The sequence below is a fragment of the Orbicella franksi genome, chromosome 7, assembly GCF_964199315.1.
Source record: "Orbicella franksi chromosome 7, jaOrbFran1.1, whole genome shotgun sequence".
Classification (NCBI taxonomy): domain Eukaryota; kingdom Metazoa; phylum Cnidaria; class Anthozoa; order Scleractinia; family Merulinidae; genus Orbicella; species Orbicella franksi.
The window spans coordinates 25,346,525-25,374,024 of NC_138151.1; the positions used below are offsets into that span (position 1 = coordinate 25,346,525).

General features: G+C 37.5%; 3 protein-coding genes and 1 long non-coding RNA gene across 6 annotated transcripts in view; 2 read left to right on the forward strand and 2 right to left on the reverse strand.

Moving 5' to 3' along the window:
* The window catches only part of LOC145492543 (uncharacterized), a 10,410-nt gene extending 10,028 nt beyond the window's left edge, over positions 1-382 (forward strand). The window contains exon 2 of the long non-coding RNA XR_014050016.1: positions 1-382. This exon is cut by the window's left edge and continues 5,991 nt beyond it. This is a non-coding gene — a long non-coding RNA (uncharacterized LOC145492543).
* Positions 1-12,367, forward strand: part of LOC145492276 (fibroblast growth factor receptor 3-like) — a 33,935-nt gene extending 21,568 nt beyond the window's left edge. For all 3 annotated transcript variants that reach the window (XM_081471672.1, XM_081471673.1, XM_081471674.1), the window contains 12 exons: positions 377-490; positions 1,109-1,157; positions 1,240-1,300; positions 2,236-2,467; positions 2,897-3,007; positions 3,756-3,946; positions 5,198-5,320; positions 5,963-6,033; positions 6,294-6,334; positions 7,177-7,273; positions 8,264-8,363; positions 8,993-12,367. In XM_081471672.1, coding sequence (XP_081327798.1) covers positions 377-490; positions 1,109-1,157; positions 1,240-1,300; positions 2,236-2,467; positions 2,897-3,007; positions 3,756-3,946; positions 5,198-5,320; positions 5,963-6,033; positions 6,294-6,334; positions 7,177-7,273; positions 8,264-8,363; positions 8,993-9,055 — 1,253 coding nt within the window. In that variant the 3' untranslated portion in view covers positions 9,056-12,367. The remainder of the gene's footprint in view (positions 1-376; positions 491-1,108; positions 1,158-1,239; positions 1,301-2,235; positions 2,468-2,896; positions 3,008-3,755; positions 3,947-5,197; positions 5,321-5,962; positions 6,034-6,293; positions 6,335-7,176; positions 7,274-8,263; positions 8,364-8,992) is intronic.
* A 396-nt stretch (positions 12,368-12,763) lies between these two features.
* On the reverse strand, positions 12,764-20,954 carry LOC145492367 (fibroblast growth factor receptor 1-like). The gene is made up of 10 exons (XM_081471814.1): positions 20,370-20,954; positions 19,757-20,018; positions 19,159-19,269; positions 18,283-18,473; positions 17,707-17,829; positions 17,321-17,391; positions 17,199-17,239; positions 16,249-16,345; positions 14,373-14,472; positions 12,764-13,955 (listed from the first exon to the last, which is right to left on the reverse strand). The coding sequence occupies exons 1-10, from the start codon at positions 20,484-20,486 to the stop codon at positions 13,890-13,892; spliced, it is 1,179 nt and encodes a 392-aa protein (XP_081327940.1). The 5' UTR covers positions 20,487-20,954; the 3' UTR covers positions 12,764-13,889.
* A 120-nt stretch (positions 20,955-21,074) lies between these two features.
* LOC145492505 (uncharacterized) lies at positions 21,075-26,153 on the reverse strand. Its single transcript, XM_081471964.1, has 2 exons — positions 25,633-26,153; positions 21,075-23,847 (listed from the first exon to the last, which is right to left on the reverse strand). The coding sequence occupies exons 1-2, from the start codon at positions 25,682-25,684 to the stop codon at positions 23,462-23,464; spliced, it is 438 nt and encodes a 145-aa protein (XP_081328090.1). The 5' UTR covers positions 25,685-26,153; the 3' UTR covers positions 21,075-23,461.
* Positions 26,154-27,500: the final 1,347 nt, after the last annotated feature.

Below are 27,500 nucleotides of genomic sequence, written 5' to 3' on the forward strand. Positions count from 1 at the left end.
ATAAAAATAATATGACAATCAGGGCAACCGTTAACAAGTAGTTTCAGTTAATATTAATCAATAAATTCGTACAGTGTATGCTTATTAATTATGTACAGGTTCATTGATTTCACATGCATGCCATGAAACAAGTAATAGTTTCGTAGTATATGTCAAATACTATTGATGCTTGTCCGCAAAATGACGTATCACAATTTTTTGTGCCTGTGTTTGAATAACTTATAATTTCCATATGATTAAATAGTACATAGCTGGTACCCAATTACAGCGCGCGCACCAATTTTCTATCAATCATTGCATGAACATTAGGAAGTCATAGGTACGCCAAAGTGAAAACCGCACAATTGATTTTCTTTTCCTTTGTATTTCACTGTAGACTCTATGTCTAAGAAGCTTATATACGGTGGTGCGGCTGGTGGCGCTGCTCTGTTCCTGGTTATAATAGTAACCATTGTATGTTGCATCAAAAGAAAGCGTATACGTAATACAGGTAAGAGTCTGTATTAGAGTAGGAAACTTTGTAATGACACTGTGACCTCTGCACATGATAAAGGACTATAAATGTGTAAATAATGCGTGAATAAAGGATCAGTGTCTCGGTGCTAGCGTGGAAGTCACTTAAAGCCATTTCAAGTACCTCTTCCGTGGTCATCGTGGTTTATCATATGCAGACTTGGATCTTGCAGATTAGTGCATAAGAGTGGTATGACGTGAGACGACAAACGGAATATCACCCAAGCTGTGCATCACATCTCGCTAAACAAGCCAGTTCCGATACAGAAAATGTTTCTGTGTGTGTTTGAATTGACGTTGGAACGTAAACCAGAACTACTTTCGATATTGAAATGAAACCCGCTGTAAACAGTAAATATGAAGAGAGCAACTGATTTGCTTTCGAGTTCCACGAGGAAGAGACTTAATTCATGTACATAAATCAGATCACAGCATCAGTAAATGACAACACAACCTTTATAACATACACCAAACACAAACCTCGATCAGATGTTATGTGAATAACAAACCTTGAAGCGCTTGTTAAACAGTTAAGCAGATAAAAATTTGTATTTTTTTTTTAATTTGGATTTTTTTTTTTCTCTTTCTTCCTCAGATCCACATAGAAATCAAGTTGTAGCAAACTGGACCGAGCTTCAGTCCTGGTAAGTACAAATTTTGTTTAAAGATTTAAAACACTTAGGGTATGTTTAAATTTACATCATTCGTCTCATTTTACGTCAAAAGGTCACCCAGACGCAGCGCGAAGACTTCTCCGAGGGTTGCCACTGCAAACAACTACAATGCGGTAAGAAATATATGTGCTTTTCCACATTCATATTGCTTTGAAGGGTGTAGATTTAGATTTAGCCTTAAATAGAAAACGCAAAATGAACAACCGGTATCAATTTAACCAACTTAATTTTTCACGATGTCAAATTACTGGAGACCAGAAAAATGTAAATTCAGATTCACACTGGTGTTAGAATCTTTGTACAATTTAAGTAAGTAACTAAAATCAAATTGTGTGAAAAAAACTAACGAAACTGTGTAGTAGTTAGAAACCAGAAGCCTGACTATCAATTAGTCTTAACAAATTTAGCATGTGAAAAAATTCAATCTTCTAAAACCTACACAGCTGATTCTGCAAAGGTGCAAAAAGCCAAAAGTGCAGTATAAGCATTAAGGTTAGTGAAGGAAGTCTCAAGAAGTAGTACAGAATATTTTTGAATATTTACTTAAGGTGGCTCAAAAGAGTTTCAAGCACTTATATTTGGATGGATCGTTGTAACCACTCTTTATCACTTGATGCTATAATCATGGTATCAAAAAACTGGTTCAGAGCCACCTTAAATTTTCGAAAAATTAAGGTGGCTCTGAACCCCAGGTAGAGAATTTTCTTAAACTTTGCCAAAAGTTGCGTCTTATCATGCTTATCAAAAGTTGATAATATAAAAAAATTTCACCATGCCGTTTTTGAATTATAAGCCCCTAAAGCAGTAATTTAGGGTGTTTTTAGGAGGTCATACTGTTGCTATGGTAACCTATTGTGTCATGAGAATGATAACAACGTGTTTACCAAGGATTGGGCAGTTTTTAGGTACCATGACTGTAGCATCAAGTGATAAAGAGTGGGTATAACGACCCATCCAAATCTAAGTGTTGGAAACCGTTTAGAGCCACCTTAACATTGATTTAGTTTGGAGATATTTCTAATTCTCCTCAACTCCTATTCCACTTTAGATGCCTCAGCCACGAGTTCCAAGCAGAAACGAAAGTGGACAGAAAAGGGTCAACCATGTTCCATTAAACGCCATATATAGCAATGTTTCATGTTTAGAAGAAGAGATTCCCGACTGGGAGTTCCCACGCGAGCAGGTTCACATACAGAAGTATGTCGGCAAGGGAGCATTCTGTGTGGTGGCTCAAGCGTTCGTGGAGGGACTTGGGACTGTCGCTGTCAAAATTCCCAAAGGTGCGTTATAGACACATTCCAGAAAACTAGACCAGTTGGGGTTTTGAAACAAACATGAAACGAATTGAAATAATTGCCGTAAGGTTTGAAATATTTACAATCCATAGCGGGATAACTTTTAAATTCTTATCTCAGGTTTGGTGAAAATGACTTGACAATGAATCACAACTTCTCGCTTCCAGATTTTCACGCTTTGTTTAATAGCTCTTAGCAAAAATCATAAAATCCACGATCTTTCTAACAAAAACTTAAACACAATAGACAGGTACCGAATTAGGAGTGCTTTCACTTCGTTTAGACTGTAAGATGTTCATGTTTTCCAAATACGTTTCCACTGAGTTACTTCATATAGATGTTTTTATATCAGGGACGACTTTTCTTTTCTTTCTTTCTTTCTTTTTCTTTTTCTTTTTTTTTTTTTTGCGTCAGATAAAGCTCCAGAGACTAACAAGAAAGACCTGTTAGCTGAGTATGAACTTATGAAGCAGCTTCAACCCCATCCTAATGTCATCCGCTTGATGGGTGCAGTTACCTTATCAGGTACGTTTATCATGAATATCTGACTACTTGTTACTCCGTATTTACTCGTTATGTCATCGAATGTACGTCATAAATGGGACAAAGCTCAGCTTTTTTTTAATTTTAATTGACAACTGAAAAAGTAATATCTTGCGGCAAAGTCAATTGTGGACCTATTTCAATTTGCTCTGTTAATTGTCTTTCCTCAGACCAAGAGCTGTTAAATTGAAAATTTGTTTGTTTTAAATTTAATCATATATACATGTATTTAAATGCATGTTTGCCTAGACAACGAAACAGTTCTATACAGAACATCACATAGTCTGAATTGAGGAAACAAACACACCAACCTACAAAGATATATCAGATCACCTCAGCTGCATCCTTGCCACACCGCAAACTGCCGCTCGTAAGTCCTCCGGCTTATATCCCATTGGGTACAGGTCCATCTACCTGCCGGATAAAAACTCCCCCCCCCCACCACCCCCGCTAATTTAAAATGTAATGAATTCAATTTATTATGATGTTTCAAAGCTTAATTTATAAAACATAAAAAAATAAACAGTATTTGAAAAACGTTTTTCCATCAACACTGCTGTAGCTCTTTTCGAAACAGTTTGCTTATTCCGCTTGTAAGCCTCTCCGGATATAAACCCTTCCCATCGAAAAAAACCCAGGGCTTATAAACGACAATTTACGGTATGCTTGCTTTGCCGAGGTACATTTAATCCTTATTGCAACTTCAACCTTTAACCTGTTGGATTTCCAGATCCGGTCATGGTGATGTTCGAATACATACCGTACGGGGACTTGCTTGGATTCCTGAGAAAAAGCCGAGGCCTCAGTGACAACTACTTTAAGGACCCGGATGTAAAGCCGTCAAGTTCTCTCACATCAGTACAACTTCTAAAGTTTGCGCGGGAAATAGCTGATGGCATGGCATTCCTGGCTGCTAACAAGGTGAATTAAAAAAAAAAAAAAATGAACACATTAACAAGACACTGAAAAAATAAGTTGTGACACTTACGAAAACGATTCTTGGCGATATTTAGCCACCACTTCTTTGCATTCTTCCTCTAGGCATGATTTTTTCAAACCTCCTCGCACCCTATTTAAAAAACTAACACTATTTTGAGGAAAAGAAGGGAAAATTCTCTTATTAAGGGACCCCAAAATAGTATTTGATATTGCAGAGTCCCTATTGTAGCCCATGTCAATACTTGTCATGTTTCGGAGTGAAGGTAAAACACAAAAGAGAATAGACAAAAAGCTGGCGCCGACAAGAAGTCGGTAAACTAGGAGATAAATGTCGCGTCATGGTTTTTAGCACTGCTGTTCTAATTGGGAAAAAAGCAAATTAAACAAATTTTTCGGTGCAAGTGGCACAGAAAACTTGACTCCAACTGGAGAGAGGCTAACTAGTAGCAACAGGCCAGTTTTGTTATACAGTGAAACCTCTATTAAGCGGACACCTTCGGGACCTTCCCAAGTTTCCGCTTAATATATAGAGGGTGTCCGCTTAATAGGGGTTTGTAAAAATTGCGCAATGTTCGTTAACGATTAACATTCAACGGCTACTCTGTACTGCGATAAAGTTCCATTTTGTTAAGGAAGCTATCCAGAGTTCAAGTTCAATACCTTTCATTACCAATTTTAATTTCTTTTTTAAATGCAAAAACATAACAGCAAAGCAGCAACGATAATACGTGCGGTACATGGACTCTTTGTCAATTCAGTTTGGTGTCCGCTTAATAGAGGTTTTTAACAATAGAAATTAACCAAATACAATTTAACTTGGCTCCGAGGCTTAACCTCAATTTCGTTATGAGTTCTAAGCCTTGGGGCAAGTTAGAATTTTGATATATCGAAGTTGGTATATTGACATGGCTTTTCCAAAGCGTTGGGGGGGGGGGGGATGGGAAGGAGGGGGTTGGGGGTGGGGAACTATTTGGGACTACCGAACACAAATCCACCTAATGGCAAGGAGGACACTCTAATCTAAAATGATACTGAAAATTTGATAATGAAGTATGTAGTCGATGGTGTAATTTTTCCCCTGTTTATGGAGCATCACAGTGGTTAAGAGATAGGAGTCCCAAGACTGCTATCACCAGCGTAAATTTAAACTCCAGAGTCGTAAATTTACGTGTATATGTGTAATGAAAGTCTTAAAGAATGTTAAGACTCAATTTTGTTTTAAAACTCATTCAGATAATTCACCGAGATTTAGCAGCAAGGAACGTGCTTGTAGGCGAAGAAGAAACATGCAAAATAACAGATTTTGGAATGGCGAGAGATGTACAGCAAGGTGATATTTATCAGAAACGTACCAAGGTATAGAGATGTAAAGAAAGAATATTTACAGAGTAAAAATAAAATAAGAACATTCATAATCAAGGAGGATTTCGGTGAGATACCATGAATTGTTTATTTCAAGAATCAAAAATGAAACTGTTTCTTCATCAAGGCAACTTCAGACCTTATCCTTATACGGCATAACAAACAGTTTAAAATATCTTGATTTTATTTTAATGACATTCATTCAGTGTACTATCTTCTGCAACGTACCGGTGTGCAAGATCAGTAGACCTGCTATATTTCTAATCACATGGTAACCAATTTACCATTAAACGTTTACCGCTTCTTTCTGGATATTTGCCAAATTAGCCACTTACACATCTGGGTGCTGTTGTTCAAAGTGTGAACAACGTTACCATCCACTGCATAAAATCGCTATCCACTTGTTGGTGTAGACAAAACATACTACGCCATCCACTGAACAGTGATTTTAAAACCTGGTGGACACCCTTTGAACTACTGGGATCTGAGTGCTTTATGAAAATTATTTCCCCTACATAGCGATATCAAAACCCGAGAGAATGTGCCCATCACAGTTTTGCTGGTTAATTATTTTGAAAATATTTTTTGCCCTTATTTCATTCATTTATTTTAAACATGGTACATTACATTTTTAAGAGTCGCCTGCCAGTCAAATGGACAGCAGTGGAGTCGTTGCTGTATGGTTACTGTACTACACAGAGTGACGTGTAAGTGTCAATTACGACAGCATACTTATAAAACAAATACCAGTTACTTGAACTTGAATTTGGACTTGATCGTTCTACGGCAGTACATTTAATTTAAGAGACAACAACAGGGAGTTCTAGAGAAGTCATTGAACAGCCAATGAGTAAGAAATGTTGAATTAGATCTTATACATTCTGTTTATACTATGCCCCGACATATCTTTGTAAATCTATAACTTTTACCAAAATAACCCTGTTTATTCTTTTCTTTTTTTTCCAAGATGGAGCTATGGTATCGTATTGTACGAGATTTTCACCATAGGTAACGTATAATTCGCTGTTGTCATTATTTTTCAGTTATTATTGTTTCGGATTTGTACTTTGAACACGCGCATATAACAAGTGCACTATTAGAAAAGCCACAGCCTAAAAGACATATTTAGATTGATGGACCCTAAAAATAATGATCTTGTTTTGTTGAACATAAATATACAAGTACACTGAAGCTATAACAAGGGCGTTATAAAGAGTTTTGTGATATAAATTATCATATTGGGCACACCTTTAAAAATTTTAACGCCTTGACTTGGAAAAAATTCTAAATTAAAATTCACTCTTCCGTTTAAATAAAGATTTGACCAAAACTGCAACAAAATCAACGTGATAGTGTTCCTTTTAGCTACAATTCACACCGTGAGATGTTTCTTCCTCGTCCTCTTTATCGAAGCCATTTGTATCAAAAGCATTTTTTAATCAACTTTGTGAGAAGAGGAGTATCCAGATCCCAGCACTTACAATGTAATTGTTCCAGGAATTAAATCCCCTCAAGACAAATAGGATCCATAGTAATACAAGGTCTACGGGTACTTTAGAAGTCAGTGTTCCTTGGTTATTTTCTGTCTGTCATCATCAGTTATCTGACTCGCCGTTGTCACAACACTGTTGATCTATCTTAAAACATGTGGGACGTAACTAAAACTTTACCGGGCTCTCGATCACTATACGATGAAAAGAACTCTAAAGAACTTAATTAATAATCAAGTTGGTATTAGTTGGCTACTTCAATAAAGTGCTTTGTTTTTGTAAGAAAGTACTTTGTACACTGTACCTTTTTTGCTTGCACACGTTATACCTAAGTATTAACTCGTCTGAAAATGTTCTTAGGTGGTCGTCCATATCCTAATATTAAGGCTCATCGTATTCCCTACATGATAAAAGACAATTACAGAATGCCAAAGCCCGTCCACTTAGACGAAGAAATGTAAGTGGAATGATTCATCGATGTTTTTATTAACGTTGTTTTTTTCAATTATGTTCCGAACGTGAACCACTTGTGTTGAGCCTCAGGCGAAAAGAAATTGCATAGGGTATAATGAACCAGGCATTTGGCAGGACTGCTGAAGTTTTCTTAACTGACTGTGAATGGAGCCTCGAATTTACTTTAACTTTCGGGAGCTAGCGCAAGGAAGGGGCAGATGCTGAATTCTAAAAGTATTACTTAGTCTATGAGGCTGAAACGTTTACTCCTGTTTAAACGTCTATTACAGAATTTTGATGTGTCCTACGTCATTTGAAATTGACTTGCAAGTTTGGCCAAATTTCTACAGTTTTTTTTTTTTTTTTTCTTACTGTAAACTTATTTTCCAGTGTGATTGCACTGCTTTCTACAATTACTACTTTTTACGGAAAGGTCCGGATAGCAGGAAGAAAACAATTAATTGCAAATAAATGATGACAATTGTAAAATTCACAGACTTGTTTTTGCCGAAAGATGGGAAGTGGCACATGCTGAATTCTGAAAGCATTATTTACTCTATAAGGCTGAAAGTTTTACTCCTCTTAAGTCGTCTCTTACAAAAATTTGGGTACGTGTGCTACGTCATTTGAAATTAACCTGCAAGTTAAGCCACAAATTTCCTTCTTTTTTTTTTTGGACAATAAATGGCATGTTTTCCAGTTTGATTGCACTGCTTTCCATAATTAGTACTTTTTACCGAAAGGTCTAAATAGCAGGAAGGTAACAATTAATTTCAAATGAATGACGGCAATTTTAAAATTTACAGACACCTTTCTGCCGAAACATGTCTGAATTGTTAAACTGTACATTTTACTTTTCATTATCATCTTGGATCATTTTAGTATGGATCTCAATCTTAATCTCAATCATCATCTTAATCTCAATTGTTATCAAAAGATCAAGATTTAAACTACCTGATACATGGCAACATTATGGTGTGTCATTATTTCTCAGCTATGCCCTGATGTGTGAATGCTGGAGCAACGAGCCTGAACGTCGACCTACTTTTGAGTCAATTAGTAGGACAATCAAAAGATTAGAACGGTGCCACAAGGTGAGTCCTATTCATAGCTCTCTTTAAATTACTTATAGAAAATTATATTTTTGGGGTTACCATAAGCAAATCATTGCTGTAATAACAAACGCAATTTGCGTTACAATCGATACGTTTCCACATTATTACAGTTACAATGCCCTAGGACCAAAAAAAAAAAAAAAAACGCTTATCAATCATTTATTTTGTTCCAAAAAGAAGAGAGCTTTATTTAAAGATCACATGGGCGTTAAACTCGTTTAAGTCAACAGAAGTAATTAATTTGTGAGGAACTGAGAGAGAAAAAGACTAGGACAAAACGAATATAACATCACTATCTTAATCTCTCTTGATCGGCCATCAAAGTCCTTGACTGTCCTTGACGTTTTATAATTCTCATCAAAACATCGTTGCTATAAATTATTTTTGCTGATTAGAGATAAAGTACCCCAGCAATTCGTTTTTTAATGTAAAGACTGCAATTTTTGTTTTGCCTTACGCAATATTCGCAGGCTATGCTAATTCCAACAACAGCGTTTTTGTTAAATAGGTGTCCAGTATACCTGGATTTTGTAAATCCAGTATATCTACTTTGTAAACTGAGCGGTAGATATCATGCGCTGACCATCATCTTCCTTCCTTCATTTCAGGAGATTATTTACATGAACGTGTATGACGACCAGCTGTACGGGAATGTGGAAGACTGGGATTAGGATCAGTGACCATGCAAGATTACACTAACGCACACTGCACTATTGCCAGGGAAAACTTAGGGTACGTTCCTTTGTGGTGATCTAAATCAGGATCAGTGAGCCAGCATCTCACGGATCATGGTACGTCAAAGGAACCCAGCAATCCGTGATCAGAGTGGATTCATCGGTTCCTTTGATGCACCATAATCTGCGTGATCTTGGATCACTGATCCGTTTTCAGATCGCTCCAAAGGAACACACCCTAAGAAAAGTTATTTCGAAAAAACAATTTCAAAGAGAAACAAATGTTGAATGAAACGTTCGAGTGATTTCCCCATAGGATATTATCCTCTATACAAAAAACAACCAAAAAAAATTCTTACCTGAGGGTAAAACACAAAAAAAAGAGGGGAGGGTTTCAAACAGAGAGGAATGTCAACAGGAGTCACAAAGGATTTTGGGTGATCACTATATCACACAAGGTTAAACAGAATTGCAACAGACATTAATGTTATTGGACGGTCTGTTGTCGTCCTTTCTGTTTTGAATCTGAGATTATTTCTTCATCGAATCAATCAATTTATCAGAGCTTCCCGTGCTCTGGAGTTTCTTCTAAATGTACTTTATGTCTTGTCTCTGAGAATGCCGATATCCAAAAGGACTTATAGTTCAGTGGAATGCTTATTTCTCGAGCCACCTACCTGTAGTAAGGGGAACTGAAATTGGTTCGAAAAATCGTGAGATTTTAAAAATCAAAGGAAAATCTGTTTTAACGTTGTATCGATGTTGGAACAATCGAGAGGTCAAAAATCAAGGGTTGGCAAAATCGGCATTTTACTTACAGAAATGCCTGAATAACTATGTAACATACTTCAGGCAGGTTGTTACATGTATAGTCCTACAAGGACTTTACCTATAGTATATGTTGATAGCCAACACATAGGTTACAATTTTTGCTCGTTACTTCAATATACATGTACAGTTTTATACCATGCCATAGAAAATGCAGCCAATCAGAACACAGGGAAGTCGGTGTATAATCCATGGTATCACACCCAGCCTTCCCATTGTGCGCTGCGATATTATTCCCACAGAAATTTACTAAGTGGCCCAATTTCAACATTTTCTTTCAAGTATTGTAGGAGCCATGTCAGAGTCCAATTCTCCCCTCGGCTTTAATTTCGGATCGAACACCCAGCAGAAAATGAAGATTTCAACAACAAAACGTCACTGACCCATAAAGGAGATCGTAAACAATAGGATGTTAGTTCAAAAACATTCTAAAAGTTTAATTGGCATGGTATAAAATAGTTGAAGTCCCGTATGTATACCGAGAAAGTACAAGTGACTAGTGGGAGATTCCATGGTATACCACGAGAAAGCGTTGCCAAACTAATATGTACACTTCCAGATAGAAAAGTAGTAAGTATAACTAACCTAAATTAGGTTAGGTAACCTAAATTAGGTTGGTGCAGTGACTCGTGGGCTATTCCATGGTATACCACAAGAAAAATAGGAACGTCTTTTAGGTAACCTATAGATTGTGGAAAGTTAATGGATTTCATTCTTAGACTGCAGGTTGGACTGCAATGTTTTTATAAACCTCAGTGTAGTGTATCGTGTTATACTGAAATGAGTATTACTGTGTTTTAACAAGCCCGCAGCTTCATATCACAAATGACGAGTAAAGGTGCGCATTGAGGCTACACGCTAAAATGGTTATTTAGAGATTCCTTATTCTAAGTTTACTTAGAATTGTGTTCTTCGTTGATTACTGTGAAGAGAACTGAAAGAGATGCACTAACCATTGATAAATGTTCGTGGAACGGAACAGTTGCAGAAATTTTGCTTGATTTGTATTCTGAATGATTAGCAAAGGGTTTATTGATCAGTTTTATCGCTCTCCTACATGTCAGTGCAATGTCAGAGAATAATTGAACTTGTTTAAAACGATATTGAACTCTACCGAGTGAAATTGAATGATAAAGAGAAAATATTTCGTTTTTTTTTTTTTCCCTTTTCATAGACTGTTATTCAAACACGTATATCTGCGAATTTCCGATGTAGTTTAATTGTTTAGGATTATGAGATTTGAAAAGTTTAGGAGTATATCAAATTCAAAACGAGGGAAAAGAAAAACAAAAAAATATATAATTATATATATTGTAAAGTAATAGTATATTGTCGACAGCGGCCACGACCTGTGCTGTCTGTTGTTTATTAATTATTATTATTTTTTTTTATTACACTATTGGGATTTTACATGTGTATATTGACACTATCTAGCTATGAACAACGCTCTTTGCTTAATGCGCTATCTATTTAAAATAAAATTTATATGACGTAAATTCGAATTAATTAAATTGTAAAAAAAGGGAAAAATGGAACTTGTTCTTCTAATTCATTTACAGTCTGGGATGTAGTAAGAAAAAAGATACATTTTGAGGTTAAAAAGTGGCGGGGTTTTAAATTCTTCCCAATAGGCACCCACCCCACCCTTAACCCTCACCCCCTCATAGGTTTAGTTGGTAAGACACTATTCTTGCACGCAGGCGCTGCGCGCGCAATACGAACGGCAGTCAAAACTGAGCTCTCTTTCCGAAACGACTCGATAATAGTCTTTTTCTTTTAACAAAAAATAAAGACAACGCTAAGATGATTTGGCCTCTTCTAAAGCCTAAGTCGAGAATTCTGGGTTTGATTTGACGAGGAACAGCATATTGTTCAACATGACGCAACCAATTTCGATCCGCACTGCAGACAGCGATCGAAGCGTGAGATGGCGAACGTGAACGACCCATTTTTGGCGCTGAATTAAAAGCTTGAAAACACAAGCTTTTAATTTTAATGTTTCAACTTTTTCCCATTTTACACATCGTTTTTGTAGCTATAAAATCCCTTTTCTTGATTATTTAACGTTGTCTCCAGTGAGAAAAGATACCTGACTTAAATGGCTTTCCTTATAACGTGTATTCGACGTCAGGACAGTACAGCTTTTCCTGCCTACTGAATCCAGATCGGTCAATTCAAATTTCGGGCGCACCGGCCCGTCGTATACAAGAATTGAACTTCTCCCAGGATGAAAAACGTAATTTTCTGTTTAGATCAACACGCTTGTCTTTTTCTGCATAATCAAAAATGACTTAATTTTGTTTTAAACAAAATATTTATCGTTTCATTTGATGCTGACACTGGTGTAGATTGTTTTATGTCGATCACCCTCAGGAATTCAGGTTATAGCTTCGTGTATAGCGGCGCACACCCAAATTAAACTAGGCCGGTTTTTCGGAAAATCATATTCAAAAGAAAACATAAGAGTTGATAACCAACTTTTATTTCTCCTTTTGAATATGATTTTAACTATTTACTTTTTGAGTGTCGTGGATGAAAAGAGCCTCTTCCCTCAATCAAAACGTAGGGTTTGCTTTGAGGGTTGAAGAGACCAAAGGTACTTAAAGCTGCGGTCCTGAAGCACTTCGAATAACAATAAGTGAACGTAAAATATCAGTTGACTAGATAACAATTATTCCACGAGCGCGAGTTGGATATGAGATGATAGATAGCCAAACCCCCCCCCCCCCCCCCCCCACTAACTGCCCGTAATAAAGAAAACTAAAATGGAATAAGACTAAGAATGCCCCCAAAAATTACGCGTACACTTGCCATTTTTGTAGAGCATGAAATAAATGCTCATTTACCATGATGGCCAAGCCAATGAAAACTCTTGAATTGCATTATCTAATGATCCAGTTTTTAATAATATTGTATAATCCATGGAGTAGTTTGGTTAAATAATTATCTTCCAAGATAAATAATCACCTTGCTAACCAAATAAAATCAAACAAACAAACAAACAAATAACAAAAAATACAAATAGCGGTCGTAACGTTTCCTAAAAGTGAAGGCAAAATGGACGTATACAAGGCTGAAGAAAAGGATAAAGGCTTGTTAGTTTTTTCATTAACAGCCTACACTGTTCTTAAGATGGATTTATTCAAAGTATCCGCCATGATTACTTTGAGCATAAAGACACTGGGTAACTCAGTAAATGCCTTAAAATTCAATAATCACGTCATGAATGGAAATCGAAACCGTGCGAAAGTAAATATTATTTTCTATTCCGTAATTTCAATATTAAATATACTCATTAATTCCTGGTTCCCTATCTATTCTTATATAATGTCGTCTCGTTACTAAACTCATCTTGCATGAATGCAGTCAGTGTAATTCCTGATTCAAAATTCTATCGAAATCAGTACTAAACCACCTGGATTTAGAATCTGGCCACGAACGGCCAGTTTCCTATTACAAATAGAATTTTCCCTTTCAGTTGTCTTTCAATCCATATACATTGTCCTATTATCGAAAGCTCCCACGACTGGCCTCCTCTCTACAAAACGGCCAATCAATTCTTTTTTAGGGTGGCCGTTGTAGGCGTTGTTAAACAGTGAAAAAAAAGGGCTATGTAAAAACGGCACAGTGCACAAAATCTCTTGCTCTAAAAATTATTAAACAATTTTCTATTAACTAGATATGAGAACGGTTCTATGGCTTAAAGCTGAACAATAAACCAAGCTTTCAGCCTTCGGTTATCATAGTTCGACTGAAATGATGATCAATCCTGCCTATAGATCATCCATTTTCTTACAAAATGGAATGCTGAAATTCGGTGGTGATAATCACGATTACAAAATGGTTTGAGAATTGTTTTACATTCTTTGAATGGAAATCGCAACCTCTTATAGATTATTGATTTGTCTGTAGTATTGTAGGTGTGTTCCAATAGAAATTACTATTTGGGTCACGTAATGGGTCTGTCATATGTTGTGTAAACATCCGGGTAATCTGCTGCAACTTAAGCATCCATGTCGTCGACGTTTTGGTAAAGCTGACTGTCATAGTCTTTGAGATTGATGTATATCTGAAAAAAAAAAAAAAAATTTCATTAAACTCAGACTTATTATATTATGTTATGTTATGTTAGGCTAGGCTAGGCTAGGCTAGGTTATGCTACGTTATGTTCTGTTATGTTATATATTACATTACATTACATTACATTACATTATATTATATTATATTATATTATATTATATTACACATGTATGAACATAAGCGTTGTGGTAATGGATAAGAGAATGAAATGAGCTGATGAGCAAATAATGAAAAAATGAAAAACGGAACAATAAGATGAAATAAATATCATAAATAACAAAAACAGGCAAACAATGGAGTTAAAAAAACTTAATGCACGTTTAAAGTCGTGTGTATGAAGTTAATGTCTCAAAAGATAAGTGGGTCTGGCGAGGTCTTTAATTTGTAAAGAATAACTGTGCTACACCTCTCTTTTGTTGCCCATTGCTTTCATGATTTTACGCAGCTTTGAAAATGAAGGCCGTTCTTCAGGCTTTTCGTTCCAACAGGAGCTCATAACTTCATACCTTTTAAACAACAAACAAACCAAGTTTTACTAAATTAGTCCATGTAACAGGCGTTTTTTTAACTGTTGAGTAACTCAAATTGGAAGTCCAAATCTACGGTCCAAATCTAATCTAAATGTGACATCTCAAAATCTTGTAGCTGCTCAGATTTCTAAAGAATTTACTTTTATTGCACTTCTCAGAAATATGTGTTTGTTTATTCAACCCCAGTGTAGGCTAAATCTGCGTTCGAACCCATCAGGCCATCGCATCTCCGCTTTCTGTAGTATCAAGCTGCAAGGAGTATTTCTAATCTCCCACCCCCCGGGTGAGATGCTAATCCATCCCAGGGTTACCCCAGGATTTACTCCTCTGGTATCCATTTAGGGACGGACCACTATAAAAGTGATGGGCGGGGGGGGGGAGCAAAAAAAAAAAATTCCTGCTAGGGAGGGTGAAGAAAAAGAAAAAAAAATCGAGCAAACGAGAAGTGAAGAAAAAAAATCCTGCAGATTGAATTGCACTCTCGGGCTTACAAATTGTACTCGCCTGAAGGGCACTTCATAAAGCAGGAAATTACAAATTAGGAAAACGGACATTTTTCCCTTTTAAGGCTGATATATTTTGTGCGCAGCAACCTCATCATGGACACTGCTAGCCAACATCCTTGCAGAAAAAACCCTTACAGATAACCACGGCTTAAAAGTGATTTTAAAAAAAAGACAAAAAAACAAAAAAACAAAAAAAACGTGCTATAAACAGCCATCCTGCGTTTGCAATTAAGGAAGCACATACCCTGTTTTAAAAGCCTCGACATATATCATAGGGGTGATTTCACAACTGACATGTATAAATGATGATTGTGGACACAGATGTGCGCACCCATGGCAAACCGTAACACTTCCCCTAAGATGGCCTCTAAGATCAACGTTGGACAAACGTCGGAAAAGACGGAGGTGTTAACACAACTGATGCGTTTAGTATAGCTGTTTCAATCTCTTTTAGGTTTTTGACACAGTAAACGACGCATTATCATTCAAATCCAATCGATACATCAGCTGAAAATCGTGGAAAACGTACCAAAAACGCTTCAATTTTGCAAAATTTTCTGGGGGGTATACCCCCAGACACCACTAGCCTGATATCATGGTTACTGGACGGCCACTCACAGAATCCTAGCTAAAACCTTGATTCACTGCATGCCAAGAATTAATTTTATTAAAAGGGGAAGGAATCAATAAAATTGTTATTTCCCTAGACACCAAATAAAAAATGCAACGCAACCCCATCGGTTGGGCAATAGCCGCTTATAATTGTGTCTGATACGTACTTGGTTGTTTCCTACTGAGTATAATTAAACGATTGTGTGAAAGATAAAAAAATATTTGTTTGAAGCCTGTTCCAGGCTATCAGATTGTGGTGAGTGAAGATTAAGATTGCGACAGTAGATTATCAACCCCCCCCCCCCCCCCCGCCTAAAAAAAAAAAAAGAAGAAAAAATTATTCCTGCACTAGACTTGACTCCAAAAAAAATACCCTGCAGAGGCAGTGGAAGTGAAAAAAAAATTCCTGTAAGCTGAAAAAGTCCCACCCCCCTTCCCCTTCTCCCCCAGTCACTTTTCTAATGGTCCGTCCCTTATGCATCTGGTCGGAGAGAAGCAATGTGAAAGAAAGGCCTCTTGTTTAAGAGGCCAATACCGTGAACCAGGGCAGAGCTCGAACCCGTATGGCTCGATCGAATCGCAGCGCACTAACACTTCAGCCACCACGCCTCTTCACCACAGGGAAGGTACTTACAATTTTTCATCTAAATGTGGAGGCCTGGGCATTCTATAACCCTCCTGAAGTAAAGAAGCTAAAGCTTTTACGTCGATCTTCGGATATGGTGAACCTCCTGTAAATCAAACAATCGAACAGTGTGATCAATATCATGAACGCCGCTTAAACTGGCTATTACTTAAAAATAAACCCCAACTTAATCCTAATCAAATTGATAGTACAGCTGTGGCAGAACTAAGTTTTCAACAGTTCGGCCAAGATGAATGAAAGTTCATCCCTTGGTGAACTAATGCTGCAGTTAATTATTTCACTTATTATTGATTAGTGACGATTTTTATTTTTATTTCAGTTATATACATTACTGAGGGAGGTGTGACGGTGATTCTCTCCTCTGTGAGCGCCCTTAGGAAGTAAACGAGTCTACCTCAATAACTCAGTACACAGAACTAGCTATTTACACGTGCTTTAACAGAGTAGTTAAAATAGCTGAACGAGTTTCCTTCTCCTCCATCTCATCGATACACTATACAAAATAATGGTTGAACAATCATATTCCTCTTCAAATTTTCCATAATGATAATAATAGACCAGTTTACAGTTGTCTGCTCAGTGACCTGGCCTTTGGATGGCAGCGAGGCTGGGGTTGAGCTTGTTTTGATACAAGCCTCACTGCTTTTGTCATGTAAATGCACCTAGTTAGCATCAGAACAACTTGTTTTACACAACAAAAGCAGAGAGGTCTGCATCAAAACAAGGTCAACTCCAGCCTCGCTGCCATCCAAAGGCCAGGTCACTGAGCAGACAACTGTAAAATGGTCTATTAACAGAATCAACCGGTAACAATAGGACTCAGTACTACTCGAGTCTATGTGCACATTCCTTTCCACCCAGGCCCATTGCAACTTAAACTATTTTATAGTGTTATATTGCTTTGTCTTCTTTAAATACAATAAGGCTGTTTCTCTCACCTATCGTAAATATCTCGTACATTACGATTCCATAGCTCCAACTATAAAGGAAACAAAAAGTAAATTATGTGCATAATTTTGTTGGAATTCAATCAATTGTTTCAAAGCAGGCGTTCACTTACATGTCACTCATAGTCGTGCAGATTCCATATACCAAGGATTCAAACGCTGTCCATTTCACCGGGAGGCGACCCTACAGGTAATAAGATAACTCACAAAATTTATTTATCAACTGACAGGGCACTGGAATATGAAATGCTCATTATTTTGTACGTGTAATTGGGCCATATAATAATTATGTTGGCCTGATCGAATTTTGGTAAGGTTTGGATTTTTTTTTTTTTTTCCCATCCATTTTGGCCTGGTATAAAGTCGTACAGGCTGTTAATTATACTGCGCACGGAACTATCCAAGTTCCTACATAATTTAAGATTTGGATGTTTCAAAGGTAACACGAAAGGTAAAAGGTACGTAAGCTGACGAAAAAATTAATAAATAAACGTTTTACCGTTGCTGTTCTCCGGTAAAGATCTTCTTGGAATACATTCCTCGCCAAACCAAAGTCCGTGATCTTACAGACCTCGCCATCTCCTACCAATACATTTCGCGCAGCAAGGTCACGATGCACTATCTGCAATCATTTAAACAATCTTGATTACTGAATAAAAAGTAAGAAGAAATGCCTTATGCCGAACTGTTTTACACAGTAGTAAGAAAGTGAGAAAACGTTTCGCAAAATCCATTAGAAAGTTTTCACTCAAGTGGCCAGCAGCCATGCAAGTTTTATTGGAGAAAAAATTGTGATTACATAAAAAAGAGTGAACACCCACAAGATTGTTTTGCACACCAACATGACCGCCTTTTCAGTGTTTCGGAACACCAATATGGCTGCCGTGACGTCATGTGAAAACGCTTTATTGATGCCATTAGTTCTCAAGGCCTACTTCAGGTTCTTAGAGTTATCGAAATCACTTATGTTAGTTTAATTCGTGCGTGTAACGAAACGATTCTATCCCCTTTTACTGTCTAAATACATTAGCTTTCACGACACGTCGATTTGGAAGGGCATATTATGTACATGTACCTTTTTTGATGACAAAAACTCCATGCCATTAGCAATGCCCAGAGCAAAACCAAATAGCTGCTTGGATCTCAGAGAACTTTGCGGTTTAAAATCAGGGTCTTTATAATAGGTGTCGTGGAGTCCACGGCTCTTTCTCAGATATCCTAGAAGGTCTCCATACGGAACATACTCCGTTATCGCCATGACAGGATCTGACAAAGAAAATACCCACTATTTGAGACCATGTTGTCAGCAGGAGATAACTGTTTCAACGTAGAACTGGTTTCGGAAGTAATGCGGCTCTAAACTAAAAAGCACCCCACTGGAGTACAAAATAATACCACCTTTTCATTCGGTTTTCATCTTTTCATTTTACGGTACATGCAATTGTAAAGTCCTGGTCCAGTATGACTTCACCCTAAACTTATTTATGTGTCATCCAAATTAATTTCCTAATATTGTTTTGTAAAGTCAAACAAGAGAAAATAAGGTGGGCTCAGATCGTGGTCTCTTGAGTCAAATCAATGTTTCAAATTTCATAGTTCGATTGACCTTCCTACAAAATTAAACGTCAATAATCTGCATTACTGAGATGAGATATGGAAGCAATTTCAAAAGAGTTTACTCGAATTCTCTAACCTGACTAGCTAATAAAAGGTCCACAAAATCAACAGACCAGTCGGGAAATATTATATTGCCCGTGAACAAACTACCGACACTCTATTTCGACCTACGCTATTTTTTATATCGCTATCTATTCAATGGATACGTTAAATGTGTCGCTAACTCGATTTAAATGCGTCATTTTAAATAACGAACGACAAAAGTGCATTACCTGAGATATCCATCATTTTTATCACTCATAACAAGAACAAGGACGCAAGAAAATTGTCACACCTGTCTTGGTGACGCAACCAAGTAATTGAATGACATTTTGATGTGGTTCAAGGTTCTTCATCAGGTTCAGTTCAGAAAGGAGATCTTGTCTGTTTTCGTCGGTAGCATTCTCTGCAGAGTATAACAGCGCATGTTTTATATATTATAGCAATGTCCCTTGTAAAAGGAAATCTATGTTTAGACTATAACCGTAATCGAAGGTACGATTACAGAAACACAGACCAGTGAAGTTGTTGTCATAGCCCTTATGGAGCCACTCGCTCCAAAGAACTTTGATCAAAACTTGTTCTAAGAAAATGCGTTTCAGGCTAACATTCCGGTGAATACTGATCATGATCTGTTTACCAACTGTGTGACTGGCTTTTTCAAGGTTATTATATGACTGAGGAAATTACTTCATTGTGATTGGCTGAGAGAAGGCCAATTTATAGTTAATTCTTAAACTGCACTGCAGTGCCAATAAACGCGCGCTCGTTACGCATTTCATAAATGAGTAATCGTATGAAAGATCGAGAAATTAAGGAGTTACACTATTACGTTAGATGTCATAGACAAATGTACACACAAATTAAGAATTCAAAACAAATTAGCATCGTACTTCTCAACATTTTGATGGCTACAAGTCGACTCTCTTTGCTGTTGTCAATCCCCGTTGCCATGCCCTTAGCCACCTTGCCAAACGCTCCTTTACCGATTACCTTGACGAAAACGAGGCTTTCTCTGGGGATCTCCCAGTTCTTCTCGGATGCATTTGGAAGTACCGGGGGTATCACACTGTATTCCTGAGGGGTTAGGTCGAATGGCTCATTTGTAGGTGTTGCCCTTCCAGAGTCTGTGTAGCTTGACGACCCCCAGTTTTGCTGTAGCAAAAAAAAAAAAAAAAAAAAAAGACTTGATTTGATGCAGAAGAGACTCTTTCCTGGAAACCAACGCTATAACCGCTCGACTCTAGATGGGTTTGCTTTGGTTTTTATCATGGCACGAGTACATAAAATGTTAGGTGAAAAAACAAAGTTAAAAAGAAATATTTTTCATACTTCCATACTATTCTATGAGAAGTGGGACGTTTTGTCACTTCCTTATGCTGGTAAGACCACAGACTAAGTTTCCACGGAGAACACCGTGATTTTCTTTTCTGTTCTTTTTCTTTTTCTGTTTTTTTTTTTTTTTTGTTTTTGTTCCGAACTATACACATATACTTTACCACTTACCAGCTCAATTGCCTCCACGTCATGATCGGGCTCAAGCGTTTGAGAGTTACTGTCAAGTAAATTACACAAGCATTTTAAACTTTTTACCTGCAGGACAAATAGGAATCTATAAAACATGTTCCTCACCGCAACCCCGCTACTGAACAGAACAACGATAACATTGGATAAAAAATATAATGACTCAACATTGACGCCATGTGAGGAGCCAAATCGGAAAAATCTAGCAGTACCGAGATACAACTGTACGTCGAGAAAATCAAGTTATAAGTCCCAACAACCAGTGAGAACATTACAAAATGTACGTCTTCGATTCCGGTCTCCTTTTGCCTCGTTAACTACATGTAGAAATTCTGCTTGTGTTCGTGCCTCTCGTTTTGACTCTTTTCGACTCGTATCTAAATTTTAAGTTCTCTTAAATAGCCCTTTCTGTACACTTTATACACTCTGATTCTCGTAATTCGGGGGCCTTTTGGTGTAATAAAACTGTAAATATATATGTAGTAATCGTATTTCAGTAAACAACTATAAATATATGGGAATCAAGCATATTAACACTAATCGAGTTTCAATGAAATGTGTGAAGTTGGTCAAGTATGTCAGTCTCTTGATTCCATTAATGGGATTTTTTTTAAATATTATTACAACATATGCAGATCATCTATAGGTACATACCTTTTATCAATAAGAACAACTATGGAAAAAAAACAAACAAACAAAGCTTGTGTTATTAAAAGCACATTCAATATTCCAGCATACAATACAATACAATGCAATAAATACAATACAATAAATACTTTAGTTAGCCACGTCACGTCTAAGAGCTGCATGTACAAGCTCGTTCAAAATACCTAAGTGTATTCCTAAGATACAAATATTTACATAATTTACAAGTTATAAAATCTACAACCTTAAAAATTTGCTATCATCTGATACACACCCATTAACTATTAACTAAACTTCAACACTAAGAATTTTAATTCAGTGAAATTTAAAATCCTAACAAGATAACGGTGGAACAAAATGAGCAAAAAATTAAAGGTCTAATGTTCTTAGTTTACTCTTAAAATGAGCAACATTTTTACAATTCTGTACCAGATTATAAGAGCGGCTTTCAATCGAGTGTCTTAGTAATGTAATCTGCAGAGTAATTTTCTTTCGTTTTATATTACTACCTGTGTGCTAAGCATTTAATTCGTTCAAAAAACTCCCGCCACTTTGTCATCTAATCAGAAGCAAAACAAACCAATCGTGGCTCATACCTCGCACGCGTTTTCCCGCGCTTTGTGTCAGCTTCATGAATTTGCTTGAAGTTTTTGACTAGTTCACTAGATTGCCTGTGTAAGCCAGTTGTGATTGGCCAGAGTGATGACTTTGGTTTTGGTTTTACGACACTAAATTGAAAACCGCTCTGGAATGTACTGAATTTGCCTGTTAATCAGGGAAGATAGTTTACTCTACTGAGAAATGCGACAGTATTTTGCTACGCTACTTTACATCAATTGTCTTCGTAACAAACAGAACAAAAACAAGGTTCAGGTACACGCTTTCATGAACAATTAAAAAGAGTCAGTTTGGTTAAATTAGTTTGCAATGAAATGTCTGAAATGTGGCTGGTTAGAAATGTACTCAGAGCAGTTATTTACGGATAGTCATTTTATCAATGACAACAAACTACGAAGTTTGCTGTAGCCACGAGCTAGCAAAACGAAAAATAAATGTAGGATGCCTATCAGGGAATTGAATGTACCTGTATGTTAAATCCTGTGTGAAAGAAAGAATGTAAGGTTGTGCTATCGAACTTTTCATCTACACCTGTAACCCTTTCCCCTCCCTTAGAAAATAAGAAGCCGCAATCCACCCTGTTCTCTTCCTGGAAATCAGTGTCCAGTACACTGCTTATAACTTCACGGTCTGTGCGCTTCATCTATATCACTTCCATACCCCGGTGAGAAAGCTGAATTTGAGATGGCAGTATTGAGAGGTAGAATACTGTTTCTACAGTGTACTGATCAACATCATAGTAGTGGCACTGTCCCCCTCCCTCCCCCTCCCGCGTCCCATGTTTTCTTGAACCACTTGACAATAGAAAGCGACTTACCTAACCCTGAGCGAGACGACTGGGGCAGAAACGCATTGTGGATTCATGTATTTTGAAACCCGTGAAATCACACATTCATATTTATCTAAAGGGAACATTTTAAATTGCATACAAACCTCTTTTAGTGCGAGACGTGAAATAGTAAACAATAACAAGTACAATGAGAATGACAACCACACCAACAAAAGCCAGATAAACAGGATGTGGGTCAATCTTGTGGTTATCAGCAGTTGGGGACTTGTCTGTAGAAGGTGCTGCTTAAACGAAAAAGAAATATCCGTAAGTTTAATCGTGTACTTCGCATGCAAGATGTATTCAATGCATGACGTCCACTGAATCTATATATTTATCTTTGTTAGCGAGTTAAAGTAAGTACCCAAATGAGACAACATCAAAGACGACGCAACTGTGGAACTCCGCCTTACGATCACCCCGTTAATACGACCACCTCGTTATTACGGCCACTTTATTCTGGCCCGAAAAAAAGCTCAGTCAGCCATTTTATTTTTTTAAAGAACCCCTTTAATACGACCACCCCGTTAATACGACCAATGTTTCATGGCCCGAAGGTAGTCGTATTAACGGGATTCTACTGTACATTGTATTGTATCTTTCCTATTTTTGGACATCTAACCAATTCAGTTATTTTCATACTAAACTCCCAACAAGGACTCTGAGAACAGTATCTTCTCTGCAGAAAATGTCCAATTTCAAAGAGGACAGAAAAAAATCACCGTTTTGTTTCGCAGTTTATACAAGGTTAGAAATATACCACGACGTTTGCCCCAAGAGCAGAGACAGTCCACCGCTCGTCAGACGTTTTATTGCAACTTTCTAGTGACACACGATTTGTTAAACTAAATTTGAAACCTTACATAGTGTCGGTTAGGGGTTTGCTGGGCTGCATTACTTTGAGAATAGAATAATAAAGGAAGTGGATTATTGCAAAGGGATATTAAAATCAACGTCATTGAATTTCCAGGGATATCAGGTGTTACAATAAGGAAGGCAATTGCATGACCATTTGAACTAATGACTTGCCTGACACTATCAACATTGTGGAGTTCATAATTGACTGTTCTCCTTCAAACGTCAACTTGCATCCATACCGTCCACTGTCACTCGTTTTCACGTGAACCAAAGTAAGAGAAGTCCGCCTCTCTATCAACGCTCGACCTTTATAACGTGATGATAAATACTCCACATCGTTGTTCCCGTGTTGCTGGGCTATAATGGTTCCCAGGATATTTCCCTCCGTCATAGTTCCCCATTGGGCTAGTGTCAGTTGCTTGTTAGCGGTGTAATCCCAATGAAAGGTTACATTGGCCCCATCCTGGGCATTGAGCGGGTTGACAGGAGTCAACACAAAGACCTGTGCCTCTGTTGAAACCAATATACAATGATTACAAGGAAGTTTTAATTTGTTTCTAAATACTGTATTTCAATTTCTCAATTGTTGATATCCAGCTCCTTGAAGATAAGACTGAAGTGATTAAAAGAAAATAGCCGAAAGACTCGGAATAATATACTAGTACATGCCGTTTTATTTTTTATACCGGAGATTTCAATGTGAAGGGTGACTCTGACGGCCTCTCCCACGTTGTTTAGAGAAATAAAAAACTTGCTTTTTAATGTGCTAAACAAACATCAAAGACAATGGGGGTAACCGGACTCACGTTTGAGTTTTAACACGGATGGTTACATTTTTCGTCGTGAAAGGGACCATTCAACTTGTTGATTTTAAATGGTTGGGCGTTTGCTAATACCATAATTTAGAATCAACTAAAAACGAGAGGTGGCATTGATCTATCAAGAACAAGTGTTGAAGAATACTGTCAACCGTTGTGATGAGCGAGCCTCCTCGCGCGCGCGGATTGAATTTTCGTTTGAAACTTGCAGCTGCTTGCAGACGCTCATCAGATAACGTTCATCAATTAAAGCTAATTTTGATAATTTTAAGGACATGAATCGAAAAATGATACTCTTAGTACAACCCAAACAATGGCACCTTATTCAAGTAATAAAAGACGATGAACTAAGAATTTTGTGAAAAGAAAGTTTGTACTTCTTCCCTCACCTGCTGAACCCTAGAAGAAACTGTTGAATGCGGAAAAAGGAAATATAAGAACTCTTGATTACAGACTAAATGGGTCGTATAGTTGTCCTCGCAATTCTTGTTGAACGGTTTTGTTATGAGTTGCACCAAACGCTTTTTTGTCTTTGTTTTTCTGTAGCAACTCCTTGGTGACGCGTAAGACATTCGCTGTAACGTTCTCAAAATCTTCGCGACAGGCACAAATGCAGAAGAAGTAGAAACTTGAAACGCGGGCTACAGCGAAAACATTGCGTGACATGTTTAATCCAGTTGCGTTACACACGCACAAAAACTTAGCAGCAACAAAATATGGCGAGAACAGTTTCTCGAAAAATCGGTTGGCTTCGGGTAACAGCGCCTTTTCCACTGATGTACTGCCAAAGTGAGACGGGCGAATTCGTGCAGTGCTCAGTTAATAATAAGAAAATTCTACTTTGACCCTTGGGCTATTATCCCTTTCAAACTGACATCCGGTTTTGTCAAAGTCTATATTACCAGCATCCTTGCAATCTTTTTGCCACATAGCTATACATAGCCTGCAGCTGGAGAAGTAAACGAAAAGGGCAACGTTCGGTTGGACAAAACTAACTCCCGATGTCCAAATCAAACTAATACATGTACAATATACTTTTGTCGTGACTCTTCGAAACTGATCTTTCTAAGTTGGTCCCCAGCTGTCAAAGTCATGTATCTTGCATGAGGGCAGAATATAATTTATGAATGAAGCGTTACACTCCATTGATCGCATATTAAGTCAGCTCACAACTGACATTAACAATTCTAAATTCCTCCAGACAAATTATCAGAAGAATTTATAAGCTCCTGATTATAGCTTAAACTACAAACAGAAGCGCAAGAAAATGAAAGTAAAGTAAGGCCAGTCAAACAACATCCTGTGTTCCAAAACCAAAGCTCCAATTTCGACCAAGCGGGCGAAGTATGCATGTTTTGTACCAAACTGTACACAAAAGTTTAACGCCTGGAACATTCGAACTCCACACCAGGAAAGTTATGTCGTTGTTGCTAAACGGTTTGCTAATGGAGTAATGGTCAAAACTGCGTGTACTTACCCGAAATTCTAAGAAGACAGGCGCTTGAAATGATCAGCACAGTAAGCTCCATTCAAAGGATAAAAACTCTGGAATCCGTCAGACTAATACCGAGTCACACTAGCGATCAACTAGTGCTGTATCGTCTGCACACGACGTGTTAATTCGTGGCACGATCTCTTGCTTCCTAAAGTGATCTTGCATCTGGTTAAAGGGCAAGATTACTATCAGTGATATCCGTGTGTTGAAGACGCATTAAACGAACACTCGCTGATAGCAGGCTATCATCAAACTAGAAGCGCCACCAAAGAATCTTGTTTTGTTTGTGACGCGATTGTTCGGAGAACTCGTCACGGACGGATGGAGCCCCGGATATAAATACACCGTACAGGCCAATAATCGATACTTACGACATCAAAAAATCGCAACAAATACTTCTTGAAATAACTGGAAAAGGCAACTCGTTGAAACGGGAAATAAATCAGTAGAGGAAATATTATTTTTTCGAGGAAGTGTACCGGTATGGAAAAGGAGAAGTTAAGTACGCTATATGATGAAGGAATACAATTGCTACTGACGTAAAAGTGAGGGAAAGCAATTTAAGTTCTTGAAATTCCATATTTACTTTAAAAATAACATGGAGGAAAGATATGCACGTATTTTTGACCGTACGTGTGGACATGCACTGTCACAGTTAGAGGCTATGAACTTCTGAGCTAGTAATAGCCTCGCGTGAATTTCAATTTGTAGTGACTAGAATCTTTCGAAAGCAAATTTCGAATATTAAAATATTGGGGTTTAGTGACGCTTCAATAGGTTTCTTTTATTTTCTGATTTCTTTATCTTTGTCTTGAAAAACAAAATTAGTAACATCTCGCGCTAAACTAAGTGTTGTTAAAGTAAAGGCCGAAAAAAACAAATTGAATCGAAGCTGATTGAATTGGTTTACTCTCAAATTTGCAAATAGTCGATAACCAGGCGATAATTATAAAAAGACTTATCGTTCCCATGTAGTGCCTGCTTTTCTATACTTTTCATAGATCTGCTTCGTCCTCACTGAGCCACCGTCGCATTTCACAGCGCATTTTCGTTTGGCGGTTTGGGCGTGCCGCATCATTGAGTCCGGCTTTAGTCTTGCTCCTTCCTTGATGCGGCTTGGTGCACTAACAATAACGGTGAATTGTAAGTATCTTTGTCTTATGGTTGTAAGCTGTAGAGCGGAGCTCGTTGATTGTAAGAGTCTAAAACTCTGAATGGCCGAGAAATTTGACTATATAACAACCCGGAAGAGGTGAGTATACATCTTCAGGAAGAGGCTGCTAAGGTAAGACTCATTCGTTATGCACGCTGTCAAATAAACATTACAGCTGTTTTTTAACTTGGAAATTTGTATTTTGCAAGTTGTATGTGTGGAGCGATATTCACTCATCTGCTCCTGTGCTCGTTCGCTTCTAGTTAGACATTACGAGCATCCGCTGCCCAGCGCATAAGGTTTTCGCACAGTCGCTCGCGCACTGAAGGAGTGCCGAAGTCAAGTTGTTCAAGATGGAGAGGGTGAAAACGATTTCGTCAACGAGTTATTTAGTTTGTTTTTAATTTGTTGGCAATGTTTGTCACTGATTTGTTCTTTGCATTTCTAAGGCGACTGAGTCAATAATATCTGAGTGCAAAAATAGTCCAAATGAAAGTATTTTCACATAAATGACCTGTGTCTATTTTAAACTGCCATTAATCGTAATAAATAAATGCCCTTCTATATCGCTTCTAGTGTTTATAACTACGGAGAATTATAGAACTTAATTATTAACTACTTATTAACCGAGAGTGACGTCTTAATGGGAAAATCTGAAAGCTTCTCAGCAAGAACGTGTGCCTAGTGCCTGTAATTG